Raw genomic sequence first — 16,909 nt, forward strand, 5'->3', positions numbered from 1 at the left:
TGATCCTGGATGTCTTCAAGGCTGCTAGTAGAAGGCTTATGGTTTGTCATGTCCTCATCACGAAATAAGAAAAGTTATTTATCAGTTTATTTGACACATACAGTAAAAGAGGACAACATAAAATAGAAAACAAGGAAAATGAATGAGAAAAATAGGACAAAGGTAAAATGTGTAGGAAAGCTGAAATTAAGCTGCAAGTGAAGTTATAAAAATAAAATGCAGAATTAGTATGAGATGAAAGCCTGCCATACAACTACATTTTAATTGAAAGCATTTTTACTCTTACAGGGGCTCATATAACAGAATTAAGTGTAGCTGGCCCTCAATTCATAAGGAGTTAATTTTTTAGGACACAGAATGCATTTTCCTATAGAAATGATGTTTTAAAGGATTATTAAAGTCAGACTTTAATGTATGGGTGAATCATCTGGAGATCTTGCTAAAATGCAGTTTCTGATTGAGCAGTTCTGAGATAGTACCTGTGAATTTTTGACAAGTTCCCAGATGGTACTGGACCGAGGATTGTACTTTGAATAGCAAAAATCTGCTTATCATAGTGAAGGAATTTTGTAGGCTAACCTGGTAACTTAAATCTTCATTTTCTTGTTCGTGGGGAGAAAAGGGATTCTAAATTCCAGCTGGGGCGTGTTTATAACACACGTTCTCATACTGGTCCCAGTGATGGGAGACGCTTCCTTTTACCCCTTTGTGAGCCAGAGTGGCTCCTGTCAGGGTTCTGATAGGAGATGGAAGAGTGTTTTGGCAGTGGGAAGGAGCTGGGCAGCTTTATGGATTAGGGGTTCCAGAGGTGATTGCTTCTATAAAGGGCTTTACCAATGATAGATTGAAGGCTTTCATGAGGAAGTTTAGGAAGGGGTGGGGGTGGGGGATAAGGGCCACCTCTGTCAGCACAGGCTCATAGGAAGTAAGGGCAGTATGAGTGTGGAGTCACAGAAGGGACTGGTAGTCTCTTACCAGGAAGAAGTCTTAGGAGTAGGCAGCAGCCGTCGGTGTAGATGTGTGTAAGTACAGACTGCCTTAATTTTGAGTCATTGGAGGCATTTCTGTGTTTGCAGAATTTTGACAGTTATTCAAAACAGGTAACTAACTCTTGGTTTTTAAAAAGGCAACAGAGTTAAAAATTGAGCTTGCCTGCTTTTCTAATTCGTATATAGATCAGGCTAGTGAGGACAATTTATTATTATTGTCCTCACCACCCTCTTTGTCATAAGCTGAATTTCAGAGTGATCTTTAATTTAAACTGTTTAGCTTATCTCTTTTTTTATTAATGTGCATAAGTTATAAATCAGTGATTTCTATTAGGAATTGTTTTATCCCAAAGGGATATATTTAACTAAATGAAATAATCAAGAATGACACATATATTCCTCTCAGGAATCTCCATATTAAACTTATGTTATATTCCTTGGGTGGCTTTTTTACTCTACCTCTCATATTCCTTTCCAGTCACCACATTTCTCAAATTAGATATCTGAGGCCAAACATGGCTTGGGGCGGCTGACCCCTGGTCAAGAAGAGTGATAAGATTCCTAGAAATCTTTGCCAAATAACTCATGGTACGTGTATGACGATTAGGCTGATAGAAGCATCTCTCGAGTACAGCAGATCCTCTTTTCTATATTGAGATTCAAACCACAGATCTATCATTAATAGACCTGTTACTTAGAAGTCAGGTCACTAGCAGTACTGTCTTTGCTCATGGGATCTTTTGTGTACCTCAACAGACCCGAAGAGATTCGGGGAAGCTTTGTCCCACAGACGTTCTCCATGGACAAAGGGACTAGAGGGCTTATGTGGTACCAGTATCAGAAGGATTAGTATCCCTTTCCTTTAGCCCTAATTGTTCAGTTAAATGACTTTTATTCTTTGCCTGCTATTCAAGGTTACATATAGTAAGGGCTGTGAATACCAACTAGCTGGCTCTTAGTGGAAGAGTTAATTTTTACAAAAAGTCAAAATTGTTTGGATTGTTTTTAATGTGGAATTTGTGCCTTTTTTTTTTTTTTTTAAGACTTTTCCAGCAACACAACCTCTAACACCAAGTAGCATGGAGGAGCGGATTGCAGAATTGAATCGGCAGAGTATGGAGGCTCGTGGAAAACTCTTGCAGTTAATAGAGCAGCAGAAACTTATTGGTCTGAATCTTTCCTCTCCACTGGTGTCACCCATTCCATCACCTCTCAGAGCATGGACTGGTTGGTCACAAATTCATGATGTAAAAGCCAGGCACATGGGAGTTTTCACTTTCTTGATTTTACGAGTATATATTGAGCTGAAAGAAATCTCAAAGCATGTATTTCAGTGCCTTCAATTTTACATGGAAGGAAACAGACCTAAGTCACAGAATAAGTGACAGAAATAAGGCTGGAAGGCCAATCTCCTGGTAGAAAGCTATTCCATGGTGCCTGCAGTTTATCTTTGGTGTCTAAGTTCTTAAGTTGCCTGATGTGTAAATGGGAATCATTACAGTGTATGATTCACTTAGGACCTATGCAGTGGCTGAGTACAAAACATTAGCATCAAAATGATAATTTAGAATTTCATCAGCAACAAATTACAAGTTATTTCATTAAAACCAGTTAAAACATTTTCATTTGTAAATTAAACTTCCCATTCTGTTGTTTTCTTAAGAATGTGATAAACTAGAGGGGATTCTGAATAATAGAATAGTAACTGAAAAATTAGTTGTCATAATATTTACATACAAAAAAGTATTGATGAAATGAAGTAGATCTTAAGTTGTTCTTTGGCAAAAATTGAATTACTAAGACCCTAAGTGATAGAGCTGTATGAAGGCTATAGAGAGACTAATTTTGGCCCAGTATAAAAGAAGGTTCTAATTGTGAGGGATAGAAAATAATTATATCAGAAGGAGTATGTTCCTTGAGGTGCTCAGGTATTGGTGTTTTAGAGGTATTCATCTGTCTAGAGGCTGGCTGAAGTAGGCTATCTTTAAGGTATCTGCCAGTGAGACTTAAAAAAATTTTTTTTATTCCAGTATAATTAACATACAGTGTTATATTAGTTTCAGGTGCACAATATAATGATCCAGCACTTATATACATTACTTAGTGCTTACTTAGTGTGCTCTTAATCGCCTTCACCTGTTTCAACCGTCCTCCCACCCACCTCCCTCATGAGACTTTTTCTCTCAGTTACAAATCATTCTTTTTTGAAACTTCAGACCTAGAAAGTAGACTCTTAAAAATTACTGGAAAATGACAGATAATGCATTTCCCCAGGGCCCTTTCTCTGTGCTATTCTAGGCTTCTTCAAATGACAGCTTCGTCTGCTGTTCTTCATAGTCACGAAGCGTAGAGGCAACTTCTGATTAAAGCACTCGATACGTTTGAACATCTACTACCTGCTGCCCTGTTCTGGGCCCTGGGGAAACTGCTTTGAACAGGACAAATCCCTGTCCAGCATTATGAGATAATGTTAGGTGGCACTAGGTGCAATAAAGAAGAATAAAGCAAATTGCTCTTAAGAGTAATTTTGTAATTACATTAGACATCTTCTGTTTCAATTGTTTTTTAAGGTTAAAAGTACCTCATTTCTATTATCTTAGTTAGTCCTCAACACACCCTGAGAGTAGACAGAGCTGATGTTATAGCTTTTTGATACGTAAGTAAACTGAGGAAAAAGACGTTAAGTGATTTGTCTGAAGTTCTAAAGCAAATTGGTAAATTTGCAAACTGTGTTCTTTTCATTCCAGTGGTTATATCTCCAGAATATTCTTTTTTGGTAATATCTCCAAGATATTCCTTTTTAAAAGTAAAATTCTTGGTTTCACGAGTACCTTTGTGCGCTATGATGATAAAGATATAATCATATGCCATACAAAGCCTCTTTGGTTTCTAGGGTAATGGAATAATCTTATACAATTAAATATGGTTTCATTACCCATTAAAGCCCCAAAGATCACTGATTTTAAGTAGTGATTCATAAGAGCCTCTGTGAAACTGCCTAGTATAGACATTGTCTTTCATTAGTAGATAGTAAATATTTGTTAATTGATAATCTAACTTTTGAAATATTGAAAATGAACACAGTTATACAGTTATACTTGCCATTGGCCATATGAACTCTTCAGCCAACTTTCTGCTCCTAAGTTAATGCCTTCAGGAATCTAATAATATAGTAGATTTAGAGGATTTAAAGTTTTATTGAATGACTTCAGAAATTTTCCTTTTTCTTTTTAATTTTTTTGAAAATTTTAGATAAGCTGCTTTTGACAAAAATCTTAAGATTTTTTAGGGCTAGCTCTTAATTTCTGTTTTTCACTTCCAGATCTGACATGATACCACTTGTCTGAAGATTCTGGCTTTCTATGAACTGGCATGCTACTGAATTGACACTAGTAACTAAAGTTTCTTGTCTCACAGTTCATTTTGAAAAAAATCCTTCAAGGGTGTCTGTGGGCCATAAAGAAAATATAGAAAGAAACTCCAAATTTGTAATGTGAAATTTGCAGTAAGATAGAAATCAAGTTAAATTTTTATTTTATTTTAATGAAAGATAATGAAACTAATATTTATTTTTATATTTTAGAAGGAGGAAAGAGGACAATTGAAGTATCTATTCCAGGAGCTGAAGCCCCAGAAAGCTCAAAATGCAGTACTGTCTCTCCTACCAGTGGGATAAATACAAGAAGGTAGGGTTACAACGTGCAGTTACTTTAAAAAATCAAGAATGTGGTGTTTCTTTCTCTTTGTGAAAAAAGGAAGTGCACAGTATCTGACTTAGGTTCAGACAGACTCACTCCTGTAGAGAAAATAAAGCAATTGGAGAGAAGAATTTCTGGGGAAGAAAAAGAGGAGTGAGGAACAAGCCTTAAGTAGAACAGTGTGGGTTGGCTATTGAGGACAAAAATAGGATAATGGCACATATATAGAGTGCTTTATAGGTTATAAAATTAGGAGATAACATATGACGGGGGTAAATTGATCAGTAGTATTTTTCTCCTTTACAAGAAATGAAACTAAAGCTCATTGAGCTAATTGGGTGGTTTGCTTAGATGGGTCACATGATTGGTAAAGGGTGGCACTGAGGATGGACCTGGCTCTTCTGTCTCCACTCTCTGTGCTTACCTTGACACTGTGCTGCCATTCAGGGCTCTTTTCCGCTGCCGGGCCTTCCCCCCGCCCCTGCACATGCATCTTTCCCCTTAAAAATGTTACAGCATGATACCGTAATGGTGGGTATTGTCATTATACACTCGCCAAAACGCATAGAATGTATAACAAAAGGGTGAACCCTGATGTGAGCTATGGATGTAATTAATAATGTACCAGTATTATCTCATCAGTTGTGATAAATGTAGCAACCTGATGCAAGGTCCTAATAATTTGGAGAAACTGTGTGGGGGAAGTGAGGGCTATATTGAAACTCTCTGTTCTTTACACTTAATCCTTTTGTAAACCTAAAACTACTCTAAAAAAGGAAGTCTAATAATTAAAAAAAAAAAAACAACTTAGGGTGGTAAAAATATGTTACAGATAATTTACCTCATTTGGACCTAACTCAGCCATTGCCAATACTGAGATTTGTCAGTCTTATATAATTTTTTGAAGGTTAATGATGATAGATCACTCTCCCACTCTCTCTTATTTCTTGTAAATAGATCTTCAGGGGCTACTAGTAATTCTTGTTCTCCATTAAACGCTACCTCAGGAAGTGGGCGATTCACACCTGTTAATCCAAGAGCAAAGGTATGTGATAAAATGTAATTGTGAAATGTGTGTAGGGGTCAGGAGAGTGGGGTGGGGGAAGGTGGCTGATTTAGTGATTTCCATTCTTTTTTTTTTTAAAGATTTTATTTATTTATTTGACAGAGAGAGAGAGAGCAGGAGCACAAGCAGGGGGAATGGGAGAGGGAGAAGCAGGCTTCCCACGGAGTAGGGAGCCTGATGCGGGGCTCGATCCCAGGACCCTGGGACCATGACCTGAGCCGAAGACAGATGCTTAACAACAGAGCCATCCAGGCACCGCTAGTGATTTCCATTCTTAATTAAATTCTTGTTATCCTACAGGTGACATAAAATTCTCAGAAGAAAAGAATTCCTAATTCACCTTTACTAGAAAAAACCTTTAAGCCATATAGTCTCTTTTGTGTTCTGGGGTAGCTAAGGAATAAGATAAAATTCAATGGGATTTCAACATAGACTGGAAATTACTGGCCTCAGGCAAAGCATTCTGATAATGTGGCAGGACATACAGGTGTTCCTTGAAGTAGTAGTTACACTGAGATATTGGTTCCCTCAGTGCTTGCTGTGGCTGTGTGGGATTGGGTTATCCAGAGCCCTGGGGCCACTTTTCTTGTCACTTAACCTAGTATGCTGTATCTGAGTGTGCCACTGGTTAGAGAAGTTGTGGTTAATCAATGTCATACATATTCTTCATGTGTTCTGATTTGCTGTAGATTAGACCAAATAGTGAGTGCTTCAGTAAATATTGAATATTTATAGCCCAGATTAATTTATATTCTCAGATATCCCCATTGTCTAGCACTAGAAGATTTGTCCTTTGCTGTTTCTTATATCCTAAAAAAGTTTTTTTAATAAATAAATAAATAAATAAATGTTTATTTATTTATTTATTTGAGAGAGAGAGCGCACACGCATGCACACAGACAAGTGGGGTAGGGACAGAGGGAGAGGAGAGAGACACCCTGCTGAGTGTGGAGCCCAGCCTAGGGCTCCATCCCACAACCCTGAGATCATGATCTGAGCCACTTAACCAACTGAGCCACCCAGGCACCCCTAAAAAGTTTTAAAGAGGCTGTTTTATATAATTTGCCCTTAGTTTCTGGAATTTAGTAACAATTTTAATTTACTAAGATCAAATAACTTTGTTATTTTAAAAAGTTGTACCTATAATTTGTATAAAATACTGGATTTATCCTTTATTTAAAAATTAGGTTTCCTCAGTCAATCAGGGTATCTGTTGACCAGGGAATCAGTTATTTGGGAGTGGCTCTTTTAGAGAATAAAAACGCCAGTAGCAATTTAATTTTCAGTACCATTTGATGACATAGGATAACTTCTGTGTACTTAGTCTAAATAATTATAAACCTTAAATGGGCTCATGTTTCTGATTACTTTCTAAATCCGTCTTGCATCTTTGTTCAACAGATTGAGAAACAGAATGAAGAAGGCTGGTTTGCTCTTTCTACCCACGTGTCATAAGTGAAGTTAGTTGTACAGAATTTTTTTTCAGTAGTATATTCTTGAGCTTCCACTCCCCTTTCCCTGCTCCTGCTTTCAAGTTTTCATGTCCTTTTAGATAAAACCTACAAAGATCTTGTAACTTAGTACTTATGGAACAAAGAATAAAGAAATTATTTGAATCTTGGATCTTTTCAAATAAATTTCCAACAACTAACCAATGTACAACCTCCTGTGAATAAAATTTTGATTATAGGGAAATTGAAGTTTTATATTCTAATAATCTCATAAGTATTGTAAAGTTTTGCTGAGTAACACATTTTTACCTTTATCATCTTTATTCAGGTTTTTTTTTTTTTTGGTCTAGTATATCTTAAATGATGTATTTCTTTTATTTTTTTCTGAAGAATTAAGTTGCTTTGCATATAATTTACAATAAAATGGCTCTGGGTGATTAAAGTCTGGCTTTCAGAAAAATTTAACACTCCCTTTGATTTCTTTTTGGGAGGGAAGTTGTTGTTGTCCATGGCTTTTTCCACCGAGTGGAATGTATAGCTTTAAAAAGTAGGTGTGGGAACATCTGTTTATATTTGTTTATGCAGATAAGAGTGGTTGTATATATCATAAAATTCTTATATAGGCTTTAAATGTGAAAATGTCATCAATAATGGTAATGTACATCAAATAAATAATGCTCAAAGAGCTCGTGTCTAAATGCAGTAACATTGATTTAGTGTTTGAAACAGAAATGAGTACAAAAGGTTGCTGTCAACTTTCCCGCCCTGAATCTACTACACATTCAGGGTTGTTTTCTTCAAAGCACCTGTTTGGCTCTCAGACACTGGCTTTTATTTTAGACTTGCTTTTTAAATTATCTCTGCCCTTTCACTGTGGGATGGAAATTCTCAACCTGGTGTAGTGGGAGTAGGGCAGGGGAAACACATTGAAACTACTTGGGGAACTTTCTCAGACAACACTCTCCCTCCTCCTGGAGTTTTTCGTATTCTACGAAGTGTCATATGCAACTTTCATTTGGGCCTCTTCATTGTGGTGGCAAAAATACAATTTTTCTCTGGTATCACTGATTTTATTTACATGAAGTCATCTGTATTCATTTGCATTATTGAAGATTCTTCCATCTGTATTGTACTTTTCTGAAGCTTGGTTTTTAATAAATACTATCCCTGTGTGGAATATAAGACCGTTTTGATACCATTAATGTCAAGTTTTCTGCTTGGCTTGTGAATGCATTCTTTTTTTAAATTTTTTGAAGTTTTTATTTAAATTCCAGTTAGTTAATATGCAATGTAATATTAGTTTCAGGTGTACAATACAGTGATTTGACACTTCCATACATCACCCTGTGCTCATCACAAGTGCCCTCCTCAATCCCCATCCCCCATTTCACCCATCCCCTGACCCGCCTTCCTGCTGGTAACCATGTTTGTTCTCTATAGTTAACAGTCTGTTTCTTGGTTTGCCTCTCTCTCTCTCTCTTTCTTTTTTCCCTTTGCTCATTTGTTTCTTAAATTTCACATATGAGTGAGATCATAAGGTATTTGTCTTTCTCTGACTGACTTCTCTTAGCATACTATTCTCTAGTTCCATCCACGTTGTTGCAAATGGCAAGATTTCATGTGAATGCATTCTTTGGACTTAAATTTTTCTTAATGTTCTTCAACTGGTTGGCTGTTTACTTTTTTCCCTTATATTCCTTAAAACTTCAAAAGCCATGATTCTCAACTTTGAGAGCATTGAAAAAAAGACCAAACACTACCTTGAGACCTTGGCATGACTATCTATCTATCTATCTATCTATCTATCTATCTATCTATCTATCTATCTATCTATCATCTATTATCTATCGGAGAGAGAGAAAGTGCGTGTGAGCACAAGCAGGGGAAGTGGCAGGCAGGGGGACAAGCAGTCTCCCCGCTGAGCAGGAAACCCCATGCAGGACTCAATCCCAGGACCCTGAGATCATGACCTGAGCTGAAGGCAGATGCTTAACCAACTGAGCCACCCAGGCATCCCTTGGCATGACATTTTAAGAAGCTGCTTAAGGTGATTTAATGTGCAACCAGAGTTGAGAACCAGTGCTCGCTGGCAACCTGTGGAACTGACATTTAAGTGTCCATCCTGCTAATATTTGTTTTTGTTGATAAACTTCAAAAGTAGGTTAAAAAAACTCCAAGAATAATAGATACAGAGAAAAGAGCTTGCGTTCTTAGGCTTTCTAAAGCAGTGCTTCTCAGCTTTGGCTGCCATTAGAGTCACATAGGGACCTTCTAAAATTCCCAATGGCCAAGTCTCACTCCAGACCAGTTAACTTAGACTCTGGGAGTATGACACAAACAATATTTTAAGAAACTTCCTCAGGTGATTCCAGTGTGTAGCCAAGCTTGGGAAACGTTATGAAGATATTTATCATCCCCATATCATAAATTGGTGCATGTTTGGTTTTAAGTAATACTACTTTGGGCCCTCTTTATCAGCTTTCAGAGACAGCTGCACCAGTGGGTCTCAAACTATGGCCCTGACCAGCAGTGGCAGGATCACCGAGGTACTTGTTAGAAATGAAAATTCATGGGCCCTACCCTAGACCCATTGATCAGAAAATGTCTGTTTTAATAAGCCCCTCATGTGATTCTGAAGCATACTCCAGTTTGGGAACCATTGATCTTAGCATCACAGAAGGGTGAACTCTGCTATATTTGATGATGTACTACATTTGTATTCACTTTTCTAGTCCAGACTCAGATTACTTATATTTCTTGTGTTAGGACTCAAGTTTTTGGCTAACATATGACTTCTCCAAAATGCCCCAGGGGCGCCTGGGTGGTTCAGTCCATTCTGCCTTTGGCTCAGGTCATGATCCCGTGGTCCTGGGATGGAGCCCCGAGTCAGGCTCCCTGCTCAGTGGGGAGTCTGCTTCTCCCTCTCCCTGCCCCTCCCCTGCTTGTGCTCTTTCTCTCTAACAAATAAATAAAATCTTAAAAAAAAAAAAATAAATGCCCCAGAAAGCTGCTAATCACTTGCTAAACTTTAATAAAATTTGCAGTTTTCCATATTACAGCTTGGGAGAGAAACTAGATTGATAATCAGATCCATAGTTAATGGTACAATCATTCCTATGGTGTATAGTGAGATCGTTTAAATTAGCAGAATTTAATAGTAATTTACTGTTTACTAAGTGCCAGGCATGGTTTTAGCCACTTCTCATGATTTTAAGACACCTTTATGAGGTAGATACTATTCCTTCTTTTGCAGATGAAGAAACTGAGGTACCAGGAGGTAAGTACCCTCTCAAAGTCACACAACTTAGGTGTGAGGGCCCTGGGATGGCATAGAGGAGGTCTTTGTACAAAGCCTACACTATGCTGCCATCTTACAGTGAATATGGTATGGAAGCACAATAATCATAACAATAATAATAATAATTATAACTATCCTTATTGAACCATAACTGTGGTTATCTCATTAAAATCTCACAGTAAAACTGAGTTAGACATGTTTGAATGCCACCCATCTCCCCTTTACAGATGAGGGAATTGAGCCCTGGAGGTGAAGTAAGTTGCCTAATGTCAGGGTGTATGAGGTAAAGCAGGACTTGAAGCTCTTTTTTTTTTAGAAGAGAGAGAGCACATGAGCGGGGGTGGGGGGGCAGAGGGAGAGGAAGAGAGAGAATCTTAATCAGGCTCCATGCTCAGCACAGAGCCCGACGCAGGGTTTCAATCCCATGACCTTGAGATCATGACTTGAGCCAAAATCAAGAGTCAGATGCTTAAATGAGTCACCCAGGCACCCGTCTTTTTAAAAAATAATTATTGGACTCCTCCTAACTTGATCTAGGACAGTGGCTAAAGCTGCAAGTATTGCAATCAGAAAGCTTGGATTCAAATGACATTTCTGCCACTTGGGCTGTGTCCCTGAGTAAATTATCTCATTTTTTCCCATTTGAGTGAGACATGATATATCTTAATAGGGTTGTGAGGAGTAAGAGAGGTGAGTATATGTAAATATGTTAAGAACAGGGCCTGACTCATAATAAGCATTCAGTAATGATGACTGCAAATTTTTTGGTGCACAAATACACTATTTCCAGATTTTTAAAGATATGTGGTGAATTCTTTGTGGTTTTCTCAGATTAACAACTGGACCCAGTGCTTTAAAATTAGAGATATTTGGAGGTTGAAAGAAAACATGTTGAGAATATTATTTGAAAATGTAACTAACATGCTGTTTAAAAATAAGTTTATCCTATGTTTTTTGACTTTTCAGACACCCTGGATATACCATTTAATAATTAACAGTAAAGATAATGTTTTAAGTCAGGAGACTTTAAATGTCAAGAATACTTGACTAAAGAGAACATTTCAATACTACCAACAAATGCATGGAATGAAGTTTTTGGAAAATTGTGTAACAGAAACCAATAAACACAAAATATAATATGACCTTTTTAAAATCAACTTTATTGAGAAATAATGTATATATAATTAATTGCATCTAAATTTAAAAAGAACAATTAATTGACTTTTGGCAGATGAAACTACCGCCACAAGACACATTTTTGTCATCTCCAAAAGATTCCTGCTGTCTCTTCAGTGCATCCCTCGGTTTACTCTAGCCCTGGGCAACCACTGATGTGCTTTTTGTCATCATAGATTCGTTTACATTTTATCTAAAAGGAATCATACATTGTACTATTTTGTGTCTGGCTCTTTCACTCACCATAACTGAGATTCATTCATGTTATGTGTTTCAGTTTTTTCCTTTTTATTTCTGAGTAGTATTCCATTGTATGGATATTTATCCATTCACCTGTCAATGACCTTTGGGTTTCTTTCCAGTTTTTGGCTATTGTGAGTATAGCTGCTATGAACATTCACAGACAAGGCTTTGTATGGATATATGTTTTTGTTTCTCTTGGGTAAATACTTCAGACATGGAATGGCTTGGTATATGTTTAACTTTTAAAGAAACTGCCAAGCCGTTTTCCAAAGTCATTGTACCATTTTACATTCCTAACAGCAGTCTATGAGAGTTCCAGTTGCTGCATATCTTCCACACTGGGTGCTGGCAGTTTTTAAAGTTTTACCCATTCTGGCGGGTGTGGTGTATGTGCATTGTGGTGTGCATCTCCCAGAGGACTACTGTGTTTACTGGCCACTCATACCTCTGATATGGTGAAGTATTCAAAGTCCTTTGCCTGTTTGAAAAATTAGGTTGTAAGTTTTTTTTTTCTTATTCAGTTGTAAGAATCCTTTATATATTCTGAATGCAAAGTCCTTTGTCACTTATTGCAATAGTGTACCCTTTTTTTTTTTTAAGTTTTTATTTAAATTCCAGTTAACAGACAGGATAATATTAGTTTCAGGTGTACAAGATAGCCATTTTAAAACAATGTTTGGTAACCAGTGACTTTAGGTACTTAAAATTCAGTACTGACCGCTGGCTGCATCACAGAGCAGCTAAAGAGCAAATTGCTAGGGGTGTCTGGGTGGCTCAGCTGATTGGGCGTCCAACTTCGGCTTGGGTCATGATCCTGGGGTCCTGGGATCAGTCCCTGCGTCGGTCTCCCTGCTCGGTGGGGAGCCTGTTTCTCCTTCCCCCTCTGCCTGCAGCTCTGCCTGCTTGTGCTCTGTCAAATAAATAAAAATCTTTGAAAAAAATCTTAAAAAAAAAAAAAAGCAAATTGCTAAACCGAGAAATCTGTCAAGGTAGATCTATACTTTGTGCGCCCAGCGACATGAGACCAAGGATCCCACAACATAAAATCATTTCCTTGTAAAAGCCAACAGAGATAACAGAGGAAAATAAACAACTCAATAGAAAAGGCTCCCCATGTATCCTTGGGGATGATAGTGTGCAATCTGGGTCCCTTTGGGCCATTGTTTATTAACCGGCAGGTATCTAGGTACTCAAAAGTCATTCTGTTTATCAATATAACATTCTTGGGATAATTATAATAACAAACTGTATATAAAACTAAAAGGGGATAATAACCTGATAGAATGTTGGGCTTTTCTGTTTGGCTCGAACCAGAGTCACGTGCCTGGAAACAGCCCGGACCAAAGGCCAAGTTAAATTAGAGGGTCGGGTCGCAGGGCCCCCGCCGGGGGATTTCTCCCGAAAGCCACCTCCAGGCGGCGCATGCGCCGGGAGGCGGGGCGGTGTTGCCTGGTGACCGCAGTAAACCGAGACCTGGGCCTGAAGCTGCGACTAGGAACCCGCGGCGAGGGCGGTCGGTGCCTTGGGTAAGTTTGGAGCGGGCAGCAGGGCAGTTCCCACAGCCTCCCCCTCAAATCTTTTAGCGTGTCAGGGAGTAGGGAACCCCGCTTGGACTTCTCGTAGGCTGAACCAGTGTTCTCCAGGCTCTCTGAGAAGTCCGTCTTTCCTACAGATCAGTTCAACAAACACTGAAGTGACTAGCATTGGCAGGCATAGAGCTAGACGCTGTGGATACAAAGTGGACACGGTTCCTGCCTGCAAGGAGCTCCTAATCCGGTTGGGGTGGAAGACAGGAGACCCCAGGAGTGCCAGTTAGACGGCTCTAAGCCAGGAGCAGGGAGTCTGGTGGGAAAGTGCCTGGGTTCTGGGGTCAAGCCAGCCAGCTCGCCCCACACTTAGCTGTGTGACACCTGTCAAGTTGACCCCTCTGGACTTCATCTTCGTAATATCTAAAAAGAAAGATGATAATGCTTACTTCATGGGGTTCTTGTTACAATTAAATAGGATATTGCAGGTAACGTAGGTAACACATTCATGGCACGCAGTACGTGCAGAATAAATACTTGTTGCACGCAAGTAGATATAGTAGCGTACACGTACTCACTATGTCCAGTCCATCGTGAGTTGTCTCAGGTGGCTACTAAGGCTTTTGAGAAGAAGGGACTAAGGAAGGACTAGGAAGCAGGAAGTGACTGGAGATGAGCTACAGACCCAAAGATGAGGGACCTTTGTGCCATGCCAGGGAAGCTGAATTATTCTGTGGCAATGAGGAGCCATTATCGGTTTCAAACAGGAGGAGTAGCACACTAAAAGCTGTGTTTTGGAACTACAAGAGGCAGGGTAGAAATGGACTAGAGAAGGGAGAGACAAGGTATGAGGCTGTGGTAATGGTACAGGTGAGACCACGTAAGCAGACGAAGGTGGTGACAGTGGGACTAGGAGGGAAAGGATGAGTTCAAAAGGTTCAATGACTGTTCACTTGGCAACGGGACATAGAAACCAACTGCATGGGTGAGCGAGAGGGAAGGATTCAGAGTAATTGCTCTGCTTTCTCATCTGGAAATTTTGCACCTAATCATAGAGTTGTTTTGAGAAATATGTGAAACAGTATGTGCAGAATCTTTAGAAGTGTGTTTGACACATGGTAAACATTCAGAATACATGGAATATTATTCTTTGCACAGTGGTGTTTCACATTGTTAAGTAAAAACTGAGCATCTGCTTTATACGACAATCTCTGAGTCTTAACATGGCCAGCTCTGGCACACAGTGTCTGACTTTGTGAGACTGAAGACTGACCCTGGAATCTCGGGAATGAATCTAAGTAATGTCAGTTTAGGGACCACTCCGTCTGGTTTCCAGCCAACCTCCTTCAAGCAACACATGCCTTTGCACCACTGTGTATGATTTTTTTTTTTCTTTATACTTCCTCAGGGTTGACTCAAAACTTGATAGTCTACTCAGTGAGTTGGTTAACGGAATTAGCCATAGGCTGGATCAATGAATCTGAATCTAATAAAAGTACATTTAAGATAGTTCTGCAAATAGAATCCAAACCTAGCTAGTTCAGTTGTATGAGATGGGACATGGTTGGGAACACACAAAGTATGGTGTAGTCATTCTGGTTGGTTACAAGCTGATTATGATGAGTCAGTATATGATGAGCCTACCACCCCCCAACCCCGGAAGATAATAGTCTGCAATATTAGTCTGCCTTAAAGGAATATAATGTTCCCAAGAGGTAGAATAACAGTTCGTCTCTTTTGGAAAATGCCTAGATCCTTAAAAGAAGATACAAAACTGGGAGGGATATTTAATGCATTGGGAATGAACTTCTTGAGCTATCAGGATGCTGAAAGGAACTGAAACCAGGTTAGTGAGGAGTAATTGAAAGAATTGGGTTGCTGTAGCTGGAAAAGAGAGGATCTAGGGAGAAAAGTAAAGTAGCTACAATTATTTGAATGGTTATGGTACAAAGGAAAACTTGTTGTATATGTCCCCAGAAGAACAAGGGCCAAATGGATCCAAGTTGCAGGGAGGCAGATTTCAGCTTAGTATAAAATGAATAAAGAACGAGAGCTGAGCATTAACAGTATGTGCTTACTCGCTAACTTGAAATGTTTAAATTGAAGCTGACTGATCGTCTCTTGAAGTGTTCCTTCATTTGTTCATTTACTGAGGAATGAATGAATTTATCCTTTCAACCATTTTACATACTGAGTGCCTATGGTGTCAGGCACTGTTCTTAAAGCTCTACTGTATTAACTCAGTGAGATCTCAGAACAACCTTATGAAGTAGGTACTGAACTTTACAGATGAGAAAACCAAGGCACAGAGAGGTTAAACACCTGTTTAACACCTCACAGGAGGTGTAAGAGGGAGAGCCAGGCTGTAAGCACAGTCAGGCAGACTCTAGCCACTTCCCAGCCTAACCAGCACACTAGACTGCTTTTCCAACGGTGCTGAGCTTAATGTTGTCGATGTGTGACTTTCACTGGGTGGGATGTTGGACTAGATAAGAACTCTTTCAACTCTCTGAAGATTCCTGTCACATTTATTGAACCTGGCTGTATTGCAGAGAATTTGTAGTAATTATGGTAAGAACAACTACCATTTTTGAATATCTACTATGTGCTTTATATAAACCCCTAGTCCTTAACCCCGGTTTCTTATCTTTGGCTTCACAAAAGAATTACCTAGGGAGTGAGAGCCTGAGAATGGTATGCTCTGAAAGTTTTCTGAGTGATTCTAAAGTGCAGCTGGTGTTGAGAACAATGGGTATAAAAGATCTCATTTAATACTTAACAATGACTCTGCCAGACAACCTTATTTATCATCATGATTTTACAGATAAAAGGACAAAGGGTTAAGGGATGCTAGGGACTTAGCCCTTGGCCAAGCTAACCTTTATCCTTGGTCAAACTAGGAGGTGAACTCAAGCCATTCTAGCTCCAAAACCTCCCCAGGTTACAGTACAACTTCCCAATCCTTTATTCTAAACAACCTAAACCTAACCAACCAACCAAACAAATAAAAACCACCTTATTCCATCTCACCAATTATATTGCTAAGCTCCAGAAGATCAGGAGCCCCTCCTACCTTACCTGCTCAATTGCCTTTCACACGTTCTTCAGCCACCCTTTCTGAACCAGAAAAGCTGAGACAAGATCGCAATATTTTTTGTAGAGTATTGCTAGTTCAGAACACTGGGAAAATTCCTTGGGTTCCAGTATTTTCTTCCATAATGCTCACAACCTGATTGTAACTGTGTTTGTGATATTAAAATTTATTGCATGGTCATATTAGCCACTTGAGGAATATATTGTTTATCATAGTGTGGGATAAAGAGTATACTTTTGTCTTGACACCACTTTACCTTTGGTTGTGGTTTAAACCCTTTGTTTACAGAATGGTGTTACCATAATGGTTACCATATTTGCTACCATAATTTTTTACTGTAATTGTTTCTTATTCACTTTATAATAAAG

At 38.8% G+C, this 16,909-nt stretch overlaps 2 protein-coding genes across 7 annotated transcripts in view; both read left to right on the forward strand.

Moving 5' to 3' along the window:
* Window positions 1-7,448, forward strand: part of SPICE1 (spindle and centriole associated protein 1) — a 66,882-nt gene extending 59,434 nt beyond the window's left edge. For 3 of the 6 annotated variants that reach the window (XM_027585467.2, XM_027585465.2, XM_027585466.2), the window contains 4 exons: window positions 2,033-2,216; window positions 4,573-4,675; window positions 5,645-5,732; window positions 7,155-7,448. In XM_027585467.2, the coding sequence (XP_027441268.2) occupies window positions 2,033-2,216; window positions 4,573-4,675; window positions 5,645-5,732; window positions 7,155-7,208 (429 nt within the window). In that variant the 3' untranslated portion in view covers window positions 7,209-7,448. Of the gene's footprint in view, window positions 1-2,032; window positions 2,217-4,311; window positions 4,382-4,572; window positions 4,676-5,644; window positions 5,733-7,154 lie in introns of all 6 variants that reach the window. The other 3 variants (XR_003518289.2, XR_003518290.2, XM_027585468.2) reach the window with 3 other exon arrangements.
* A 5,821-nt stretch (window positions 7,449-13,269) lies between these two features.
* The window catches only part of CFAP44 (cilia and flagella associated protein 44), a 139,052-nt gene continuing 135,412 nt past the window's right edge, over window positions 13,270-16,909 (forward strand). Inside the window, exon 1 of the mRNA XM_027581715.2 lies at window positions 13,270-13,447. Within this exon, the coding sequence (XP_027437516.2) occupies window positions 13,344-13,447 (104 nt within the window). The 5' untranslated portion in view covers window positions 13,270-13,343. The remainder of the gene's footprint in view (window positions 13,448-16,909) is intronic.

The sequence above is a fragment of the Zalophus californianus genome, chromosome 1 (genome assembly GCF_009762305.2).
Source record: "Zalophus californianus isolate mZalCal1 chromosome 1, mZalCal1.pri.v2, whole genome shotgun sequence".
In the NCBI taxonomy this organism is placed as follows: Eukaryota; Metazoa; Chordata; class Mammalia; order Carnivora; family Otariidae; genus Zalophus; species Zalophus californianus.